At 46.2% G+C, this 17,280-nt stretch overlaps 1 protein-coding gene across 2 annotated transcripts in view; it reads right to left on the minus strand.

The window, feature by feature from the left end:
* Positions 1-17,280, minus strand: part of KU70 (ATP-dependent DNA helicase 2 subunit Ku70-like protein) — a 77,734-nt gene that overhangs the window by 28,357 nt on the left and 32,097 nt on the right. For both annotated transcript variants that reach the window (XM_086780614.1, XM_086780613.1), the window contains exons 3-4: positions 8,444-8,563; positions 8,207-8,336 (exon numbers count right to left, since the gene is read on the minus strand). In XM_086780614.1, the coding sequence (XP_086636740.1) occupies positions 8,207-8,336; positions 8,444-8,563 (250 nt within the window). The remainder of the gene's footprint in view (positions 1-8,206; positions 8,337-8,443; positions 8,564-17,280) is intronic.

The raw sequence follows: 17,280 nt of genomic DNA on the forward strand, positions 1-17,280 counted from the left end.
CTCACTCTACACGGGATCATTTGTTCATCACATGTACTGTCAGATGTTTTCATTTTACTTTTTCTTTCAGTTTTCCATGGCTCAGTATATCCATGGTACCATTGTATTACTTTTGGTCTCATAGGCCTTGGGAAGCTCATACGGACACCCAAAGAGGAGAGGATCTGCCGACTATGCCACACACAGGTTGAGACGGAGGAGCATGACATATGCCGCTGCCCAGTATACTATGAGATCCGCGGGAGGTTTCACTGTCTATTTCGTGAGGGATTCGGTCTACTCTCCAGGATCATTGACTTCGAGGACCAGCGTTGCCTAGGCCTCTTCCTGCTTGACTTCCGCAGACACAAGGACACCTTCTTGAGACACAAGCCCCAGCCACCCCACCCCCTCCCTCGGGAGCCAACCATCACCAGTTTCTTCCGGACCTAGGAGGTGGAGGACACCGACATAGTGGATCTTGTGGACCCTCCACGAGCAGCTCTGGGCCTACCTCGCCCAAGAGGAGTTACCTTGGACCGAGCCTCTGCACTCCAGCGTGCCCGACGCCCTCGACCCCCCGGTCGGCCACGTCACCTCATCAGCTCTAGATCCAGGACATGCTCCACCGCCATCGAGCTACCTTTCCACGTGATATAGCTGAGCAAGACCTCTCGGCCATACTCGTCAGCCCCATGCTTGACATTTTGGAGAGTGGTATACCATCTACTCGGAGCTGATGTTGCTCCCATGTTTTTATGTTCTTAGTATTCCATGATGAGTTTCCATGGACGGTTTTGTATCACCCCACTCCAGTGAGATAGCTATATTTATGTTTTCTTTCTGTTTTATTTTCCATTCCATGATGAGATATGCCATGGACATTATTGTATCACTTTGGTCTCATTGGCCCATTGGGTTTTTAGTAGACGCTTAATATATCTTTCTTTCTTTCTCATAATAATATCACTATAGAGAGACGTTAGAGGCGTGTTAGAGGCGTCTGTTATATTATAGTAACACACACACACACATATATATACATATATATGTTAGCAGTCATTTCTTGTCTGTACAGTGAGGGCCTTTGTTGTGGGTGTGCCCGCCCAGGAGATTTTCCTATTTTTCCCCATTTTTTCCATGTTTCTCCCTATTTTTTCTAGTCGTGGGGGCTATCTTGCACTGGCCGACTGCACCTGTCCTAGCCGACTACATTTCTACTCGCCGACTAGTCATTTACTCAGTCGTGGGCATATCTGCTACTGTCGACTACCGACCAGCACTTGAGGATGGTATAAATACCACCCTTGGTCCCCCACTTCAGTTTGTATCAGATCCTTGTGTATATAGCAGAAATTATACAGCTTCTCTCTCTCTACACTTCTGCGTTTTGTTTCTCACGGCACTCTCATTTTCCGCTGCACATTCCGACATGGTATCAGAGTCCCAAGTGGCTTGAAGCTTGGAGACAGTGGGAGCTTGAGGGTTTGCTGATTTTTGATGCTGATTGGAGATTTATTGGGCTGTTCGGGACATGGAGATTGGGTAGAAGGCGGCCATCACCGTTGGACAACCACCTTGCATAGTGTTTGCAGCCTCTTCTTCATTGTTTTTCCCACCCACCCTCCCTTCACAAGACCTTGTGAACCCTTGAGATGGTTGAGAAGCACGTAAAGATCCCCACTCTCCCCACATTCCCGATAGATCGACAGTTGGACGGGACCAACTATGCCAGCTGGAAGGTAATAATGGAGTCTGTCTTGGAGTCTTATGACTTGGCTGATTTCACTGTGGTTGGTGTTCCACGGCGAGAGTGAGAGGACGGGGAGATTTTACCTTCTACTAGGAAAGAACGGGAGGCTATGGGATCGTGTCAATGCCCGTGTGCGTTCTTTCATCTTCCTTAATTGCACACCACAGGTGATTAATCATATCAAACATATGACGCTGGCCAAAGGGATTTGGCAGCATTTGGGTTCTGTGTATAACAGGGTATCGTCCATGAAGCGGATTTCCTTGGAAGTGCAGATGCGGGTGATGAATCCTGCAAAGTCTTCGACGATGCGGGAGCACATCAACAAGTTGCAGGCTCTTCAGCAGGAGGTTCTTCAAGTTGGGAAGGAGATATCTTCAGAGGACATGGCCATCACTTTGCTGTCTCATCTGACCTCTCAGTATTCAGCTTTCTACTCCTCTTTGATCACCAGTGGTGGCAGGCTCAGCACCATCACATGGAAGGAGCTTGTGCCTATGGTCTTGGACCAGGAATAGCGTTTTACGAAACCTCTGCAGGGCAGAGGTTTTAAGGCCTTGACTGGCCACTGGCCAAGAGGCCGTAACAACAACAATAATGGCAAAGGGAAGTCTTCATTGGAGAAGTCTTCTGAGAAGAAACCCGATTCAAAGCGTGATGCTTTAAAGGCTGAGCGAACCTATAACAATTGTGGCGAGAAAGGCCACTATTGGAGGAAATGTCCTAAGCGGAGTACCGAGAAGAGTGTTGTTTCTTCAGCTGCTGCAACTACCAAGACTCCAGCTTTTGTGCACTTGGAGATTATGGACACAGATGCTTCATCTTCTTCGAGCAGGGAGGCGGTTGGTTTCACCGCCAGGGATACTCGGGAGTGAATTCTCGATAGTGGAGCTTCCAAGCACGTAACTCCTTCTAGAGAGTTATTACAGGATCTTCGACAGCAGTTAGGTCGCATTTTTATTAGCGACAATTTCACTATCCTGATTCATAGTGAGGACAGGATGGAGATTATTCCCAATGGCAAAGGAGGGAAGCATTCCTCTCGTGTTCTTTACGTCCCAGCACTTGGTTTTCATCTTTTGTCAGTGCATGAGGTTTGCAAGACTGGCATCCGGGTGGAGTTTGATGAGGATTCTGTTGCTCTATAGGACAAAGCAACAGGACAAGTTGTTTGGAAAGGCGGAGTGGAGAATGGGATCTACAAACTCTTAGCACTCTCTTCTCTGACAGACACTCAGATCGGTGATTTGTGGCATTTCCGTTTTGGCCACTTGAATGTGGATGCACTACAGCGGGCTTTCTGGGACCAGATGGTGGATGGCTTGCCAAATGTTGACAGCAGGCAAGGACACTGTAGTTCTTGCATTCAAGGTAAGCAGCATAGGGAAGCTTTTCCGCAGCAGGCTACTAGGCGGGCTTCAAAACCTTTGGAGTTGGTACACACTAACTTGTGTGGACCTATGCAGACCCCATCCTTGGGAGGTTCTTTGTACTTTATGCTGCTTGTTGATGATTGTAGCAAATTTACATGGGCTTATTTTCTTTCCCAGAAGGACCAAGCCTTTGCTCAGTTCAAGGAGTGGCATGTTATGGTAGAGGAGTCTAGATTGCAGGTGAAGACTCTTCGGGTTGACAAAGGAGGAGAATTCTCTTCTAATGCTTTTGTGCAGAACATGGCATCAAGCAGGAGCTGGCCAATACAAGTTCGCCTTCAGAGAATGGAGTAGTTGAACGTAAGAACCGGACTGTGGTGGAGATGGTGAGGACGATGCTGGATCAACGTGATCTTCCTCATCCACTTTGGAGAGAGGCTATGGCTACGGCTGTCCATATCCTCAACCGATCTCTGACGACTTCAGTACCAAAGACGACTCCATTTGAGGCTTATTTTGGCAGGAAACCAGATGTCTCCCCTTTCCGTGTGTTTGGGAGTGATGCCTATGTTCACATTCCAAAGAAGCAGAGGGGGAAGCTTGACTCAAAGTCCCAAAAGATTGTATTTGTGGGATATAACTCTCTTTCCAAAGGCTATAGGTTATATGACCCACAGCGGAACGAGGTTGTTGTCAGCAGAGATGTTGTCTTTGATGAGCATGTTCGTGGACCATAGAGGATGGACCTCAAAGATCGCACAGAGTTCGTGACAAAAGTCATTCAAAGGAGCTGTTACAAGTGAACTATTTTGATGTCTCGTATCATTCAGCACAAAGAGCCCACTTCCATTAAGGAAGCTCTTTCTCAAGAGACTTTTTCTATTTTTTCCATGTTTCTCTCGTTTTTTTTTGGTCGTGGGGACTGTCTTGCACTAGCTGACAACACCTGTCCCGATCAAGTGCATTTATGCTGGGCAACTAGTCATTTACTCAGTCGTGGGCATATCTGCTGGGCATATTTGCTGCTGTTGGTTGCTTTTAGGCTAGCCGACCAACACTTGAGAGTCGTATAAATACCACCCTTGGTCCCCCACTTCATTTTGTATCGGATCCTTGTGTATATAGCAGGGTTTATACAGCTTCTCTCTCTCTACACTTCTACATTTTGTTTCTCACAGGTCTCATTTTCCGCTATGCATTCCAACACACACACACACACACACACACACACACACACACACACACACACATATATATATACACACACACACATATATATATATATATCACTATATATATAATATAACAGACGCCCCTAACGTCTCTAAAAAATGCAAGTCTTTCAGGGCACGTACCTTATCCGCCTCATACCAAACGCCTCTAATGCCTCTAACAACCAATTATGCAAATATGACGAGGACAAGAAAGGGAAGTTCCTATTTAGCTTGGATACGCAAATCCAATGGGATGTACGTATGTTTGAACCCATGACCTTCAAATGGGCATATGTGCTTGCGCAAAGTGCCAGAATGAAGAAGAACGATAGAAAGCCCAAGACGAGCAGCCCAAGGCCTCTAATGCGAGTGGCAAGGGTCTGACCCAATCAAGGTTATTCCCAGCCTCTGGCTCCAAGAACTTGGATAACATGCCAGAACTCACAGGCACCGGTGGTAAGCTCGGCCAAGCTGAGTAGTCTTGTACAAAAAAGAGGGGCGATGCTTTTAGTGTTACATAGTAGGGCATACTTGGAAGGCTTGTCCTCAGAAACGAAGAAGAGTCTGCATCAGACCTTTGATATGAAGGATTTGGGTGATGCAAATCACATTTTGGGTATGCGGATACTTCGGGACAGAAATCAGAATGTGTTGTATTTGTCTCAGAAGGAATACAATGGCAAAGTTTTACAGAGGTTCAATATGGAAGGGGGAAGAAGACTAGTACTCCTTTGCCTCCATATGTGAAACTCAGTGCTATGGATAGCCCACAGTCGGATAGTGACAGGGCTGATATAAGGAGAGTAAAAAGTGCCCTGGCTATCCTACAGTGTTGACACACCACTACGTGTTACATACTGTGACATAGATGCAAAAAAAAAAAAAACCCTAGAGTGATGATGTGAACATGTACAAAGATAGGCTGATCAATCCCCAAAAGGCAATATGCCCAAAGCTTTGCGAAAAACTTCGAACTTTTCATGAGAAAGAGCCTTCGTGAATAAATCTACCATCTTATCATGTGTAGACACATATACCAAGCTTATCTCTCCTACTGAGAGTCTTTCCTTGACATAGTGATAATGCACCTCAACGTGCTTAGTGCGAGCATGAAACACTGGGTTTTTCACAACTGCCAATGCGCTCTAACGGTAAGTGAAATGGTAGTAGAGGACGACTGTCCAACACCCAAATCAATCATAAGGCATCTAAGCTAGCCACACTCACTTGTATCTGTATAAGCTGCCCTGTACTCACCTTCACAGCTAGAAGTGGCCATTGTTGGCTGCTTCTTGCGGAGCCATGATATACATGAATCACCAAGATGAAAGCAAAAGCCGCTAGCGTATCGTAATATCCAGCCCAATCTAAATCTGTAAAGGCATGCAGTTGTGAATCACCCCCCGGAATAGAGCAATCCAAGGCGCCGAGTGCCCTGGAAGTAGCAGAAAACCCACTTGACAGCCTACCAATGCCTGGAGTCTAGGCTATGCTTAAACACGCATAACTAAGAGACTCCAAACTGAACGTCTCATGTTGCATAAATAAATCAAGCAACCAACAACCTGCTGATATATAATGTCTCATCAAAAGGCTCTCAAGAATCTTGAATGCTTAGCCTTGCACCGATCTCTGAACTGGTGTAGACACAGTCTTACAATCCTCAAGATTAAACCTTTTCAGCAGTCTCTGTATGTATTTTGATTGCATCATGACTATGCCATCTGTGTGTTGTAAGAACTGAATGCCCGAATAAAAATGCAACTGGACCAGATCTGACATTTCAAATGATGAATGTATAATTCAGCTTTGAAAGCTGAAATTTGTTTCTCACCAGGGCTTGTGAGCAGCATGTCATCAACGTACAAGACAATGACAAAGAAACTATCCTAAGTCCTCTGGACATAGAGGGTACTCTCTCAGTAGGACTGTTGGCAGAAACCATGTGCAACCAAGTATGCATGTATCTTTTCATACCATGCCCTATGACCTCTGCTTAAGGCCATATAAGGCTTTCTTGAGCCTACATACTTTGCTTTCCTACCCCTTTTGTACAAAACCATGAGGCTGAGATACATATACCTCCTCGTGCAAGTCACCATTCAAGAAAGCAGTTTTGATGTCCAACTGATGTACATGCCATCCATGATGGACCAATGGTGGTCATACAAGACGTCGGTGCAAAAGTCTCATCATAATCCATCATGCCCTTTTGTTAGGAGATTTGTAGCCAGAACACATTGTAATTCACAAGGAACATAAGCTTGCAAGGGGCAAGCTATCAAGGCGGTACCTTGTTAAGTTCAAGAACTATCTCCCCATTGATGCAAAGCGGGTCGATGAAGAGTATTTCAAGGATTATCCACAGCTATTTGGAGGCTTTTCAGTTGCAGCACATACAACTGTTAGAAGCCGGATGCCACCATTTGGATGGTCCACCCTTGTGTGGAGCTTTGTGCTCTAGACTGGCGCGCCCGCCGATAGGGATCAATGGATCCTTGCCTGGATCTTGGATGACAGGGTTTTCCAATGGGCCTGAGTGACTTTTGTCCATGCCTGGAAGCACTTGCCAATTTTACTAACTTCTGCATATCTTGGTCCTATTCCTAGTCCATGCCTATTGGTGTGTGGCTAGAGACTTTTCCAGCCAGCTCACCGAATCATGCTTCAAAAAAACTCAGCCCCTGAGAAAAGAAATAGGCCAGAAGACGCAAACAGAGCACATTGGTACTCTGGACCCCTTGATGTCCACCACCTGCCTGAACAATGTTTTTCTGCTCAAGTCCATCCTGCAACCTCACCTTTGGTCCATTCAATGTACCGCTTTGCTGCAGCATCCATCCCCCAAGTCTACACAAATGATTTCACCACCTTCCCGTTCTGTGGCATTGATGAAGTAGCTTGCTCCCGTCCGTCACTCATCACCTAATCCTCTCATGCCTCAGATCTCTAAACCCTAAACCCTCCCAACAACTACTAGCCTGCCTAGTCTTCTGAGCCGCTACAGGACCTTTGTACTCTCCCTCGGACAGTCAATCAGTGCAATCACTACTCCTTGCTTGCACAATTCTTTCTGCACCTTCACCAAATCATTGCCATCCTCCCCCTTCCTTTGCTTGTCTTGACTCGGTAACGCCAGACTCGTTCTGTCAGCTAAAGGAACCCATATAGGGAGAGACACCTATATTACCTAGCAAGTGCATTTTTCCCTCCAAAAAGGAGCTACAAAGGCATTCCTGTTTTCCATATATAGTAAACAACACATTCTATTCTTGTTTTGAGTGCATTTTTCCCTCCAAAAAGGAGCTACAAAGGCATTCCTGTTTTCCATATATAGTAAACAACACATTCTATTCTTGTTTTGTTTTTCGAGCCCGGGTCAAAGACAAGCAAGCTTGTTCTGAGACTCGAACAGAGAAACGCTTTTGTCATTAGCTTCGTCACCTCCAGTCTCAGAGACAGTTTCGCTACTTCCTTAAGGCATTACCCCGGAAGACCCATGAACTGGGCACGACAGCAACCAAATACTCCCCGAGGAGTCCACGTACTGTGGGACTTGCCATCTGGCGCACCTACTAAAAACTCTCGGATAGGAATTGTCCTACCCAAGTTGGGCGTCAGCTCGAAACAACACATTCTATTCTGAAAACAAGGCTATGCAAATTGCAATAGCTTGAGACAACAAATAATAACACTTTTCTATCGATTGATTAATATATTGACCCTTTCGGCCATATAGCTCATAAACTGAAACAGTAATACACAGCATGGCCCGTCCAACTTGTTCTTTAGCTTCAAAGAGTTGCAAAGCACATGATTTTCCCATGAAATGCTTAGACAGCCATCAACAATTACTGTAAATTAGAAAATTCACATGCTTGGCTCACCATGTATGTTGCTAAAGTCTCTGATTAGCCTAGCAGTAGGTTGGCAAGGCTCATCCTGATTTCGATTATCTTGATCACTTGCTTGAAAAACAAAAACGCCATCTGATTCTTGAAAATTTTTCTTTTCCCTCTGCACGCAAGTGCTTAGTCTTAAGTCCAACACAACATGAAGTAAAAAGATCATTGATAAAGTCTTTGACCCTAGTACAGAGGCTAAAGCCATAAAGTAAGACTTACCGTATTGAAGAAGCAAATGGCTACTTCATCTCTGTCTCGAGAGATAATACGAGTTTTCATGTCCTTTGTAACAGCTTTAACAACAGCACTAAAGTATGTATCTGCCACACCATCCCCAGCCTGAGGAGAAACAAAGACATATTAGCGTCTACTAAAGACCCAATGGGCCTATGAGACCAAAGTGATACAATGTCCATGGCACATCGCATCACGGAACAAAAAATAAAATAGAAACAAAATAAAACTATCTCACTAGAGTGATACAAACTGTCAATGGAAATCTCATCATGGAATACTAGGTATTCAACATGAAACATGAGAGGAGCATCAGCCCCCAATAGATCGTATACCACTCTCCAAAATATCAAGCAACGTGGAAAGGTAGCTTGATGGCGATGGAGCATGTCCTAGAACTGGAGCTGATGAGGGAATCGTGGCTAAGTGGGAGGCGGTCCATGCCGAGCCCATGTCCTGAGAACTAAGTGAAAACTGGGCATACCATACTCTAGGGTGGCCCTCGAATGCTAGCTGTCTCGAGGACTCCAAGGCAAGCCTCGGGTACCGGTGGGGATCCACGTGACTGATGGGATGGAGGTATCTGACTCTCTAGAAGACTGCATCCACTACCATCGGGGCTGGAGCAAACACTGCCTGGATAATCTCATGTGGGACTGATGGTTTGTTGCGGATCATATGGGAGAACATCATGACCTAGGGCCTCTCAACTCACTACCAATCCTCATCGGATAAATCTAACCCCCAGAAGGCTGCTCCATACATCAAGGCTGGTGTGACGAGGGTGTCAAAAAGCCAACCTTTTGTCCTAGGCTCCTGGAAATGTGCCTCAAAGCACTACCACTCAAGTAAGCTCAAGGTTGTATATCCCCTCATCACTCTGGCATGTGTTACGGGAAGCATGATGAAGCATGGGCCACTGAAAGTGACACCAACGTAGACATAGGATAAGATAGTCTCCACAAAATCCCCTCTGTATGTGAAAATCAATCTGGATGTGAAGGGGCGGGAGGTATTGAAGACTGGTTTTACCAAGGTTAACAATGAGGTCCTACTGAGTGTAGAAGTCCTGTAAGGCATCCAAATGTCTCTGAACCCCCTTGGCTGAATCTAAAAGGAGGACGATGTCACTTGCATAAAGTAGTAGGGGATCAATATGCCTGCCAGTGTGGGACCAGCCCCACCTAATCTCTCAATAAAGCTGGAGATCTCATCAATGTAGAGGGCAAAAAGAGTGGGTGATAAAGGGCAGTCCTGTTTCACCCCAATAGTGCTGGAAATCTCCTGTGATGTAACTCCTAGGGCTCTCACTCATCCGGTGACAGACTCATAGAGGGCGATGATGCTCCCAATCATTAGTGAAGATGTGATCAACGGTAGACTAGCTCCTCTGAAAGCATGCATGTCCTGAGCTCATTGCTTCTGTTTTATACCGTACATGTGTGGCATATGGAGCTTGACATGACACTACGTGTATGGCTTATAGAGCCTAACATGGTGTGTTTTCCCAAGACTAGCTATCTTGGTGTTCACTTGTACTTATGTGTTGGGAAGATTCCGGAAGGATTTTGGATCCCTGAACACTTTACCTGATTGATACAACTGGGTGTTTCTTCTAGTTTAGTTGCACTCATGTGTGCATGACCTTAATTTTATATTTGAATGACTTGTTTTGTTTGCCTGGACAATGCCTAAGATAATTGCATGTGTTGTCCATAGGGCTGGGGACACCTGGGTACCCTGTGGACGAGCATGTGCACACTTGTTTTGGAATGACAAGTGGTCTACATGTGTTTTATAGGTGGTAAGTGCTCTTAAAAACTCACATGCTAATATTTATTGATGCAGGTCCACACTCACTTATCAGTGACCAGGCAAACTTATAAGCTGTACACACTGGGTAGGACTATTTTAATACACATGGTGGCCAAGGTAGACATGGCGGCCAAGGTAGACATGTTATGAGCTATTGGCTTGTAGCCACCCCCTTCTGGACCTAAAAAAAGCACACGACTGGTATTCCCTAGCAGGCAAGCTCTATTAGTGGAGAGGAAGTCGAGTTTTGGGCTGGTCGCATGGATGGTGGAGCTGGCTGACTTGTTTTGGAGCTGATTACTGATGGTCGACTAGAGCCCTTTGTTCCAAACAAGATCAGTCGGCCAGCAGATTTCCACGCTTGGAACAGTTGACCAGCAGTTAGAGAGATTCAGATGGTCGATTTGAAGGAGAGGCTCTACCTACTGCTTGGCATGCAAAGTTCTGCTGGCCGACTTCTTCTCGGACATCTGACAGATGGTAGATGGCTGGTACGGCCCTCGAGTCTAGTCAACTCTCACTGTGGGCTTGACAATGTTGCAGGCAGCCATATAGGGTTGTCCCGGACTGATGTCCATGGCTGTCCTACATGTGCTTAAAGCCAACAACGCTCTCCAATACTGTTAAGGAACACTGAATTCAGCATATACTTTGTTTCTGTTTTCATATTGTACTGGAAGATTCACGTGCATGCCAATGGAGAATCCCTGGGCACCCGCAAGGTTGTATCTAAAGCAGACTCCTTTTTGGTAATCTAGCCATAAAGAGGCGGGGGGGTGGGGGGGGGGGTGTCACATGCACTCTGCACTCAGTGCATGGTGACAAGATGGCTCATCATCAGAAGTGCAACATTTGTACAGTTTTAGAACCCAATAGGATGATATTTGTCGTACGCCGTGACCCCATTGTACATCCTCAGTCCAGGATAAGTCAGGCACGAGCTACGTAGGTCATTCCTCAGCCTTAGTGGGTCAGTCAGTCAGTCAGTCAAGTCCCTTAACCCACTTGGAGAGAATCATTCATGCATGTAGAGTCAGTAGAAGCCTTAGGGTTTGCATCAGAAAGCACTCTGCATCTTGCATAATATGCATACATATGCCTGTGCATCATTTAGAACATCCCCAAAGCCTTAGGGAATTTACTGGGATTTATCTGGTATTTTTCCCATATTCATTAGTATTTATTTATCATTATTTGCATTATTGGGCATTTATAAATATTAATTTTATTTAATGACCAACCTCCAGTTAGTATAAATAGGCTTGCCTAGAGCCTCTTTTGCTCATTCAATCTTCATTGTGCTAAGAGCTCTCCTCTCTCTTGCTTTCAGCCCAAGACTAATCCAACCCTAGAGCCCATAAGCTTGCTTCTCCAGCCCTTGAGAAACCCTAGCTTCATTCAGCCCTAGGTGCTTGCATTCAGCCCTGAATTCAGCACTCAGTTCAGGCCCTGATTCAGTCCACAGTTCATCTTCAATTCAACGCCAGTTTGCAGCCTGTATTCACCTGCGTTTTTGCACAGCCGTACAGCAGCAGTGCTGCGTTTTCTGTCCAGCAGCCTCAGTACCCTGCAGCTTCCAGCAGCCCCAAGACACCTGCGTTTCAGTCCACAGCCCTCTCCACAGCTCAGCGTTTCTATCCACAGCAGATTCCAGCCCTGAAGCAACAGTCTACAGCAGTTTCCAGCCCTGAAACTGTTGTTTGCATCAGTGTCCAGCATTCTGTGCATCATCAACACATTCAGCAGTCATCTGGTGAAGGTAACTCAGCATTCATATGTGTTTTCAGCATTCTAACAGTGTGTAGAACAGTCCACCTTCTTCTTCTTTGAGCCTCAGGTGTGCAGCCCTTCCTCATGCCCTTGGGAGGAGTGCATAGGCTCGAGATCAAGTCATCGAGGTGTTTCTACAGCAGTGTACAGATCAGCCATACTCCGATCCTCCGAGATCTTGCGTTTGGCTTATCTACAGTCCAAAGTCATTCTCTCTAAAGTAATAAAGCAAATACTATCTCGTTATCGGGATAGGGGGCCCTTCAGTGGGTAATTCGGGACCCAATCTGGTGTACAGTGTTCATATCTCTCTCTCTCATCTCTTTAAAGTTTGAAGTATTAAAAGTGGATTGCTAAACTCACGAAACTCAGGATACAAAAGACGGTGTGAGCATATTGTGTGACAGGATCAACCAATACAAAGACTTCCGCTGCATATCACATTGGTATCAGATTCAGATAGTCCACACACACCGTATCCTAGCGTGGGGGCATCCTCGGATGGTTAGATTGCGTTCCGGCACGACCACCGACTTCAGCATCATGTCTACAGGAGAGAGTACTCATCAGCCGGAAGACGTCTCCCCCGAAGGAGACCTTGCTCTTCCGCCTACAGCAGACACCATAGCTCTTCTAAGAGCTCAGAACCAGCTACTTATGGAGCGTCTCCAACTCTTGGAGGCAGCAGCAGCAGCAGCACGTCCTTCTACACCTCCAGCAGCACCCGACTACATCTCCCTCTTCTTTCAGATGGAACAACAAAGGAGAGAGGACGAGGCCCGAAGGAGAAGAGAAAAAGAAGAAAGACGGGACTATGAGGAAGCCCAACGCAGGATCGACGAAGACCGGCGTCAGGCTGAACTCGCAGCTCGGGAACACCAACGTGAGCTTGATCGAGAACGTATGTTACTCGAACACCAACGGGAAAAGGAGCCCATACACTTGAGGTATCAGCAGCTCTCCTCAATCTCCCCAGTCATAGGTGTCACCAGCCAGCATCCCGCAACAGCTTCAACCACCATCATTCGCAGTCAACCGAATTTCAGCAAGTATGATGGTAAGTGTGATCATTCTTCAATTAATCAATTTGTTCATCAATTTAATGCTCATTTTCCATTAGCTAGGATCACAGACCCACAAGACAAAGTCCACTTAGCGGCTCCCCATCTCACTGGTGAGGCAGTCACTTGGTGGCAGCATTGGTCTAGTATTCATACTGACCAGGCCACAGGTGTCACAGCCTTTGACTGGGACATCTTTGTCCATGACCTGAAGACCAGATTTCTCCCGCCCCAGTACATGACCAGTCTGAAAGACGAGTTCTATGGACTCAGACAGAACGGTTCCCCAGTGCTTCAGTTTTCCGGTAAGGTTATTACTTTAGCACAGCAGTTAGGGTTATCTGAGAAGGCCAAGATGGAGCAATTCATTCGTGGATTGGACTCCAACATTCGGTTCACAGTTCGTAACTTTGAACCAAGTACATATGACCGGGCTCTGACTCTCGCTCAGAATGAAGAAATGAAGCTCAACAGGGGCAAGCCCAAGCAGACATCTCGGTCTAGTACCAAACCCCAGCAACAGCAATCAGCTGCACAGACAGGGAAAGGTAACGCATCTTCTAAAGATGCTAAGAAGGACAGCAGTAATAGCTCCAGTTCAGGGGGTAAGAAGGATAAAGAACCTAAGAAAACCCCTGATGAAAAGGCTAAAGCAGGCATTACTGGAGGTTATCTTCCTCCAGAGGAGCAAAAGAAGTACCAGTCAGAAAATAGATGTTTTTTCTGTCATATTATAGGGCATGGTAAGAAGGATTGCCACAAATGGCAAGCGGCACAAGCTGCCAAAGCTCCTTCTGCCACAGTTGCCACAGGTTCCCCAGCTCCTCCAGTCCCGCCTACTACCTCAAATGCAGTTCAACTTTTACCTTCCATGCATCCTATACCATCCGTGGTATTTGATGCTAAGCAGGAGGGTGAGAGCGATGCTGCTCAGAAGAGCCTCATCCGAGCTTATGGCTCTGCCCAGGGCCGACAGTTTGTAGTCCTTTTCGATATGGGCAGTTCTGAAGACGCCATCTCTCCCCAGTTGGCTAATAAATTGAACTGTACTTTAGTCCCATATCATCTGGATGTGGACGGGTTTACACCTGGTCTTCGCACCCATATTTCCCAGAAGGCACAGCAGTTTGCCTTTGAAGTTCAGAAGGCCTCATTTCAACGAGATTTCATCGTCTCCCCTCTGTTAGGGTGTGACATGATCTTAGGAATTCAGTGGTTCCGTCAGTATGAGCCTATTCCCGATTGGGCACAGGACACTTTTACTATTTGTAAAGGTTTTCCTGAGCCTGTCATGATTCGTGGGGATAGAAGCATTCTTGGCATCCCATTGATTTCACATCTCCAGGCCAGACGAGCTATCCGCAAGGGAGCAGAAGGAGCACTCCTTTATGTTCGTGCTCAAACAGCCCCTCCCTCATTAGTAGCATCCCTTACATCTTCAGTCCCTCAGTTAGCAGACCTCCTATCCAGACACCAGGACATTATGCTTAGGGACGATCTCCCACCCAGTCTCCCACCCTCTCGCCTTGAGCACCATCACATTGATTTGGTCCCTGGATCAGACCCTCCTAGCAGGTTTCCCTATCGTCTTTCCAAGACTTTAGAGGGCGAGTTGGAAAAGCAGTTATCTGAGCTTCTCCGAGCCGGATTCATTTGGCCTTCTTCCTCCCCATTTGCTGCACCTATCCTATTTGTCCAAAAGAAGGACAAGTCCGCACGCCTTTGTGTAGACTACAGGGCATTGAACAAACTCACTATCAAGAATAAGTTTCCTATGCCCAGGATAGAGTACATTTTGGAGCGTTTAGACGATGCTAAGTTTTTCACTAAGATCGACCTCAAGAGTGGTTACCATCAGGTCCGCATTTTTGAAGCTGACATTCCAAAAACAGCTTTCAGGACAGAGCGTGGTCACTACGAGTTCGTAGTCATGCCTTTTGGGCTTGCAAATGCACCAGCAACGTTCAATAAGATGATGTCTAGGATTTTCGCAGTCCACATTGGGAAGTGTGTTTTCATATTCCTTGATGACATACTAGTCTTCTCAGCCACTGCGGAGCAGCATGAGAAAGATGTGGAGAAAGTCTTGCAACTTTTGCGAGATAATCAGCTCTACATAAACGCCAAAAAGTCTATCTTTGGTGTTAAGGAAGTTCAGTATTTGGGCTACATCATTGGTTCCGATGGGATTAGACTGGACCCCTCAAAGGTTCAGGAGATCTTAGATTGGGATATTCCTAAGACCGCCCAAGAAATCCGTTCATTCGTAGGTCTTTGTCAGGCCTATAGCACACATGTCCATCACTTTTCCAACCTTGCAGCACCTCTTACCGACTTGCTCAAGGGGGTGAAGACTCGCAAGCAGAAAGTCTCAGTTACAGGTAAGGCACTTGATGCATTTCGTGCACTCCAGAAAGCTGCCTCAGAAGCACCTGTATTAAAGTTAGCATCATGGGACGAACCTTTCGAGGTCATCACCGATGCCAGCAATGTAGCCATAGGTGCAGTCCTCCAGCAGGACAATAGACTCGTGGCATATTACAGCAGAAAGTTGGATGTCGCCGAAAAGAATTATTCGGTATATGACAAAGAACTTTTGGGTGTGATCACAGCGCTCAAACATTGGAAGCCTTTTCTTTATGGGCAAGCTTTCACAGTGAAAACAGACCACCAAGCACTTAAGTGGCTTCAGACTATGCCAAGTGCCCAGTGGAGTGATCGACAGGCCAGGTGGAGTCAAATCTTCCAACAGTTTGGAGGTATGATTGAATACATCCCTGGTAAGCATAACCCAGTAGCAGATGCTCTCAGTCGAAAGTCCAGCATCCAGGCAGTCCAAGAAGCTACCATTCTCGAAATCACGGGGAAGGACTTGGATAGTATGAAAGACCAATATGTCGACTCCCCTGAGTTTGGTACTCAGTATAGTTTGGCCCTCACTTCTGAGCCTGGCCACTATTCAGTACAGAACGGTTGGTTGTTCTACAAGAACCGTCTCTGTGTTACTCGAGAAAAGCGTTCCGCTCTTCTCCATGATGCCCATGACTCCTTAGTTGGAGGACATAGGGGTATCAACAGTACCCTCGAGAAATTAGAACGGTCCTTTTATTGGCCAAAGATGAGGCGTGATGTCTATGCACATGTACAAGCCTGTAAGATTTGTCAAAAAGTCAAGGTTCCCCATACAAAGAAGGCAGGTTTACTTCAACCTTTGCCTATCCCCGACGGACCTTTTATCGACATATCTATGGACTTTGTAGGGCCTCTACCAGCATCCACTGGATCCCGTAACACTCAGTGTTTTACCATTGTGGATCGCTTTAGTAAGTTCTGCATGCTCATCCCATGCAAGCATACGGCCACAGCCGAGGACGTAGCCCGTCTGTTTCTCAAGCATTGGTATCCAATTTGTGGTTTGCCTAGCACCATAACATCAGACAGAGATTCCAAGTTTACCTCGCATTTCTGGAGGGCATTATTTGAAAACTTTGGAACTAAGTTGCAGTTGTCTAGTGCATTCCATCCCCAGACAGATGGCCAGACAGAAATTTATAATCAGTTGGCCTTTGATGTCCTCAAGTCATACTCTCATGACCAGCAGTCCAAATGGGAGCACTATCTTCCGTTGGTCCAAGCTATCTTGAACGACACTCATTCATCCAGTGTCGGACGGACTCCATATGAAGCAGCCTTTGGTCGCCGTTTTTCTTCTCTTTTGACGAGAATGGTGTCTCCATCTTTAGAGGCTAATAAAACCACGGAAGCATTTTCCGAGATCATTGAGTCAGTCAAAGACCGCTTGACCAAAGCTCAGGAAGCATATAGCAGATAGGCAAATAAATCTAGACGAGATGTCCACTTCAAGGAAGGGGATTGGGTCTATTTGCGTATCATGAAGCAGAGATTGAAACAAGCGGGCAAACGTTGTCCCAAGCTTTCATTCCGTAGTTTTGGCCCTTTTCCAATAGTTAAGAAGATAAGTGATGTCTCAATGAAGTTAAAGTTGCCTGCCAGTTGGACAATGCATGATGTTTTCCATGTTTCTTGGCTAAAACCATATGTTGGTCCAGAAGTGTTTGATGTTTCAGATGAACAGCAGCCAGACGTGGTAGACGAGGCAGAAGTTATTGAGCCTGAGCAGATCCTTCTTCATCGATGGAAGCATGGTTCCGGTCG

The sequence above is a fragment of the Cibotium barometz genome, chromosome 42 (assembly GCF_041138505.1).
Source record: "Cibotium barometz isolate CiBa-2024 chromosome 42, ASM4113850v1, whole genome shotgun sequence".
Classification (NCBI taxonomy): Eukaryota; Viridiplantae; Streptophyta; class Polypodiopsida; order Cyatheales; family Cibotiaceae; genus Cibotium; species Cibotium barometz.